We start from the raw sequence: 6,659 nt of genomic DNA, 5'->3' as shown, positions 1-6,659 counted from the left end.
TATAATTTCCTGGTTTGTCATTGGAAATAGATTCCCAAGTATTTTATGTTCTCTACAGTTATTTTTAATGGAATTTCTTTTTCTGTCTATTGATGGTGGGATTTATAGCAATATATAAGAATTCTGCTAATACATGTAAGTTTTTTACATATTTTGATATGTCCCTAAAGTTAGTATTTGTATCAAGAAGTTTTTTAGTTACTGTAGTTTGTTGTTGTTTAGTTGTACAATTCTCTAAGTTCACCAAAATATCTCCTAGAAAGAGTAAGAATTTCTTTTGTCATTAACTATTCTAATTCCTTCATTGTTTTCATCCCTTATTGCTAAAGATGACATTTATTTTTTTCAGTCAGAATTTTATTTGGAAACATAAATGTGAGTCCTGGTCCATGCTATACAGCACCATTGGAAACATGTCTTCAACATGTTCCCGAATCATACAATTCTTATTCATACCAGGACACTACAGCAATCTTGAATTTAAAGTGATCACATCAAAGAAATTTTCATCACTTGACATTTAACCCCACAGTGGAATAATCGACCTTTATTTAAATTAATTTATAGCATGGGGAATTCTAAATTCTTGCTCCATAAACATTATGAACATATCAAATATTTATATGTAAACATCCAGTGAAGAGAACAATGACAATTCTAATTCATCTGTATACACAGAGTACTTACAGCAAATGTGTAGAGAGATTGCACAGCTGCCTGGTGGACCCCAGGAGGTCTCGGCCACAGCCAGTCCAGTTCAGGTGCCATCCAATGCAGTGTGGAGCAAAACAGACAGAAGAGTCACTAAGATATTGCACATTTACAAAACCAACTACAGACTGGACAACTGCATCAAATGTCAGGCCATTTGTTCTGGAGCAAATTGGGAAGCATGGGGTGGTTCAATACAGGTCTTTACATCATACTCTGTGGCTTAGGGGTGACTGGGGGTTTGGTTGGGCACTGAGAAAAAGGAGAAAAGAGGGTCTACTTTGTAGAGAGAACTGTTTGTTTATATCATTTAATCCTTTATCGATTTGGTAATGAATTATATTTTTAGGCCATATAGGCCAAGCACCTCAGTGAAGATCAGAATCAGGATCATCCCCACAATTAGTCAGGGCTACTGTGCCATCCCTTGAACACTGGCATCTCCAGCAATGCCAGTGGAAAAGCCAGCTGGCAGCCCACTCAGACCCACACTGAGGCCTGCTCCCAGCTGAAGGAAGCTCTTGAACAGGGTGATATAATCTGTCAGAGAGTTGGCAATGAGAACGGCCACCACCAGACCATAGATAGCAATGATGTCAGGCATGGCGACAGGAATGATTGACTTCATGATCAGCTCAGGTTGCATGACTGACATGGCTGCAATAGTATTGTCACTTTTTGCTGTGCCATAAGCTTTCCCAAGACCGCTGAAAACCGTGGCAGCAGAGGCTCCCATAATAGTGAAAAAGGATGCATATTTGGGAGTCATGGACAATTTGGTTGTATTGATTTTATTTGTGCAAAACCTTTTCAATTAAATGTAATTAAAGTGATCAATTCTTCATTTAATAATATTCTCTATCTTTTGTGATCATAAAATATTCACCTTTTCATATATCTGACAGGTAAACTATTTCTTCTTCTCATTACATGCATATAGAATCCTATGCCTTTTCAACCATTTTCTTGAAATAGAGTTAGATCATGGCCTTTGTATAATTTCTGGCATTTCTATTTTTCCAGTTTAAGAGTTCTCATTACATAAGGTAGAGTCTTACAGTTTATCAAACAGGAAATAAGTATAGCCCTTTACTGCTTTTTTCTTTTGTACTTCATCTATTCTACTAATACATCATTTTATTTATTAGCAAGTAGCAAACAGATTTGATGGCTACTGTTTATAATTTTAGATCGTGTATGGATAGCACAAATTTCCCCTTCATTTTTTTCATTAATTCCTTTGATAATTTTGACATTCAGTTCCATAAGAATTTTGTTAATATTTTTCAAGCTCAAAAAATTTTTTGGATAATTTCATTGGCATGGAACTGAATAAATAATTTAATTTAAGCAGAATTGTCACTTTTATTATTTATTAATTAAGGATATTATATTAATGATATTATTATTCATTATATTAGTTCAGCCTCCCTAGGACCCTCATTGGCATTTGTATAAATATTTAGATCTGATAGTGTTTTGCAATTGTGCTCATAATTTTTGAGTTTGTCTTGGCAGATAGGCTCTCAATATATTAAGTTTTCTATGGTTATTTTAAATGGAATTTAACTTTCTATCTTGTCATGCTGTTCTTTGTTGTTAGTATATAGAAATGCTGATGATTTATGGCCATTTATTTTATATTGTGAAGCTTGCTAAAGTTTCTAATTATTTCAAATATTTTTAGTTGATTTTATAGGATTCTCTCTATATACAATCATATCATTTACAAAGAGTAAAAGATTGTTTTGTCATTGCTTATTCATTCTGCTATTATTGCTAAAGCAAACATTTATAATGCAGTATTGGATAATAGTAGTGATAATGATCATCCTTCTTTCATTTCTGATCTTTTAGGGACAACTTCTAGCTTATCTCCATAGCATATAATGCTTTCTGGCTGTTTTAGATAGATGCTGCTTATCATTTTAAGAAAAAAAATCCTGGGCAGCTAGGTGGCGCGGTGGATAGAGCAATGGCCCTGGAGTCAGAAATACCTGAGTTCAAATCTGGCCTCAGACACTTTATAATTACCTAGCTGTGTGGCCTTGGGCAAGTTACAACCCCTTTTGCCTTGCAAAAAGCTAAAAAAATCCTATGTTCTCTAGTATTTTTTTAAATCAATCAATCAATTTATTTATTTATTTGTTTGTTTATTTATTTGTTTGTTTGTTTGTTTTTTTATTTAGGCAAAGCAATTGGGTTAAATTACATACCCAAGGTCACACAGCTAGGTAATTATTAAGTATCTGAGACACTATTTGAACTCTGGTTCCCCTCTATCCACTGCACCACCTAGCTGACCCTCTAGGGTTTCTTAATGTAGGAACGGGAGCTGTACTTTGTCAAAAGCTTTTCCAACATCTATTGAATTACTCAGATAACATCTACTTAGTTGAGTCCCTGCTTTCTTGGCTCCACACTTCTCTAAATTACAATTGAAAAACAAGATGAAATATTTCCTGCTTCTGATATTCCCTGGTTTTAGTCATTCAAATATGATCAACCAGGACCTGCCAACACTGTTGAGTTCTATAGGAAGAGGACATGACCTAAGTGCACACATTTGTACTACTGCCACCACCTAGAAATCTAATCAGATCAAATGAGCAAAACAAGGAAAATACTAAGAATTTTGGTTTAAGAGATGTTCATGGATTAAACTGAAAAGAGGATGGAAATTCCAAGAGAGATTCAGGGAAAAATTAATATATCTTTATCTATATATCTATATCTATGAAAGTTATTTATTTATTGTATATATCTATATAGATATATATTCACATAAGGAACACAACATACACATAATACAAACACATGAATGTAAGTATTTATCAACATATAAATATGTTTTGAATGTTTATAAATATATACATACATATTTACGTGTAACTATAAATATATATACTATATATATGTGCATATATATTTTTATATTTTCTGGTTACAAGAACTACAAGCAAGCAATTAAATGAGAGATAAACTTTGCAATAACTAAAGAGGAAAGAAATGGCATCAGGAATTGAAACTTTGAATAGTGAAAAACCCTACCCAAGAGCTAAGGGGCCTTGGTAAATTAAATGATTAAAAAAAAAACAATTTTAATGAGTCAATAAGAAATGTCAAAGCAAAGTCAAAAGTCTGAGTAAAACAGAGAGTATTGAATAAATCTAATTTAAAAAGAGCAAATAAGCTGAAAAAAAAAGTCAAGAAGAGATAAAATAAGAATTATCCTACTATCTAATTATAGTTCAAAAGGTTAAGGTTTAAGAAAGGACTGACCCAATTTGCAATTAAGTAGCATTGTAACAGAAGAGAGAAATTTCCTTCAAGTTGATGAGGTCAAGTTTTATTTCAAAAGTTTGAGAGGTGAAAGAGAAGAGAGGAAGTTGAGTCTATATATCTCTAAGTCAGGATAGTTGAGCTATAACAATTTTACTGAGAAAAGGAAGACAGATGACTATTGGTTGAGAGGATAGTAGGGCCTATTAAGGTTTTTTATTTTTGAGATAGTAGATACTGGCATGTTTCAAGGTAGAAAGGAAGTTAGCAGTAGATAGGGAGATGTTAACGATTAGAGCAGGGCAAGGGTAAGAAAAGGATGGTTGAACAGGCAATTTGTTATGAAAAATGGGAGGAAATAAGCTGAATGGAGAAGTTCTATTATTAGAGAACAGAGAAAAGGAGAAAAGGGTTGGGGAATGATGTTAGACTATTCTAAGATGGAGATAAGAGAGCTTTCATTGACTTATAGCTCCAGAAGGTTTTTCATATTCATAATACATATATATTCATATATGTTTCTGTGTATGTGTACATATGTACTGTTGTGTGTAGCATTATGGGGCAATTAGGTGCTACAGTGGATAGATTGCCAGATTTGGAGTCAGAAATACTCATCTTTGTGAGTTCAGCTTTGGCTTCAAATACTTACTAGCCATTGTGACCCTTGGCAATTAACTTGACTCTGCCACAGGATCTTCTTCTAGAGAATGTGTTAGAGAAGGAAGTGTCTAACCACTTCATTATCTTTGCCAAGAAAACCCCAATGGAGTCACAAAAAGTTGGACAAAAACTGAAAAATAACTGTACAAATACAAATTTAACAAAAAATTGCCCTTGAAGTTCTATATTGACCAATACTAGCAAATATTCTTAAGTGAAAAAGCCTTGGCTACTACAAACTCATTAAAAATTGCAGGGGAAAGGAAAGTAGAATAATTAACAACAACAACAACAACAATATTAATAAGAGAAGAACAAAAGTATTTCTAGAATGCTTTACATTTATTTTAGACAAAATCATCATTCCCAATTTTTACATGGAAACCTGAGGGATAAAGAAGTTAAGTGACTAGCACAGGTTTATACAAAGTGTCTGAAAGAAGACTTGAACTTAGATCTTTCTGACTACGAGTTCAGTACTTGGTATACTGCACTACTGTGCCATCACTAGCAATCTTTTATTTGTTTTGCAAGGCAATGGGGTTAAGTGACTTGCCCAAGGTCACACATCTAGGTAAGAAATCAAACAATCTTAAGCTCCTGTTGATCCAAATTATTATATTTTCTTGGTTTAAATTTCATTATAGTACATGTCACCTATACCAAAATTCACTATGTATTAGGGGCTGAAAACTTTATAATCAAATGCAGAATTGATAAATGCATAATCATGATGACATAAAAATTACATGAAATAAAGGATCATAGAAAGATAAACCAAAAATTATTTGGAAATTAAATACCTTAATTTTAAAGAATGAGTAAATTAATGAAAAAAATTAAATAGGCAATCATTTAATACAAATAACTAATAACAATGTGACAACATAACAAAATTTATGGGAAGCAACCAAAGCAATTTTTAGAAGTTGTCTTTTTAATTTTTTGCTTCATTTATTTCATATTATTACAATAGTGTTGTTATAAGAGTAAATATAAATGACCCTCCCCTCCAAGAAGATGAGAACCCTAAACTACAGTGAGCAAGAAAAAAAAATGTACTTCAATCTATGTTCATATTCCAACAGTTCTGTCTCTGGGGTGAGTTGCCTTTTTATCATAAGTTCACCAGAGAAGTTGCTTCAATATTTTTCCCACAGTTGCTATTAATAACTGTATTTCCCTCCACTCTATTTCTCCCACTCTGATTTATTCTGTTCTCTCTCCTTTCATCCTGTTCCTGTCCAAAAGTATGTTGTATCTGAGTACCCTCTCCCACACTCTTCCCTCTCTTCTATCACTCTTCTATCACTTATTCCCCACTTCCCTCCCTCCATTTGCCCCTATCCTATCCTTTTCTTCTCATTTTTGTCTAGGGTAAGTTTTGCTGGATAGTTGATTCTCGGTTATAAACCAATATCTTTTGCCTTCCAGAATATTATATTCCAAACCCTATTAGCCCTTAATATAGATGCTGCCAGATCTTGTGTAATCCTGACTATAGAGCCATGGCAGTTGTATTGTTTGTTTCTGGCAACTTTTAGTGTTTTCTCTATGACTTGGGAGTTTTGGAATTTGGCTATTATATTTCTAGAAGTTTTTATTTTGGAATCTCTTTCAAGAGGTGACCAGTGAATTTTCTCAATTTCTCTTTTACCCTCTGCTTCTATGATCTTGGGGGCAGTTTTGCTATATCATTTCTTAAAAAAAATGAAGTCTAGGGTCTTTTCCTGGTCATGACTTCTAGGTAGCCCAATTATTTTTAAATTATTTGTTCTGGATTTGTTTTCAAGTTTGGTTGTTTTTCCACTGAGATATTTCACATTTTCTTCTAGTTTTGGCTTCTTTGTAAAAGCTTCATTTCTTCCTGATTGCTCAAAAATTCATTAGCTTCCTTTAGTTTCATTCTGCATTTGAAGGTGTTATTTTCATCAGAGAGCTTTTTATCTGCTTTCCCAGCTGGCCAGTTCTGCTTTTTATGGCATTCTTCTCCTCATTTACCT

The 6,659-nt window shown here is 33.4% G+C and overlaps 1 protein-coding gene across 1 annotated transcript; it reads right to left on the bottom strand.

Annotated features, from left to right (window-relative positions):
• Nucleotides 1–1,123: 1,123 nt before the first annotated feature.
• Nucleotides 1,124–1,480, bottom strand: LOC141498907 (V-type proton ATPase 16 kDa proteolipid subunit c-like). The gene has a single exon (XM_074201953.1). The coding sequence runs from the start codon at nucleotides 1,478–1,480 to the stop codon at nucleotides 1,124–1,126; it is 357 nt and encodes a 118-aa protein (XP_074058054.1).
• Nucleotides 1,481–6,659: the final 5,179 nt, after the last annotated feature.

The sequence above is a fragment of the Macrotis lagotis genome, chromosome X (genome assembly GCF_037893015.1).
Source record: "Macrotis lagotis isolate mMagLag1 chromosome X, bilby.v1.9.chrom.fasta, whole genome shotgun sequence".
NCBI classification, from domain to species: domain Eukaryota; kingdom Metazoa; phylum Chordata; class Mammalia; order Peramelemorphia; family Peramelidae; genus Macrotis; species Macrotis lagotis.
The sequence above is the reverse complement of the archived record's forward strand: the minus strand, read 5'-3'. Positions and strand labels throughout refer to the sequence as shown.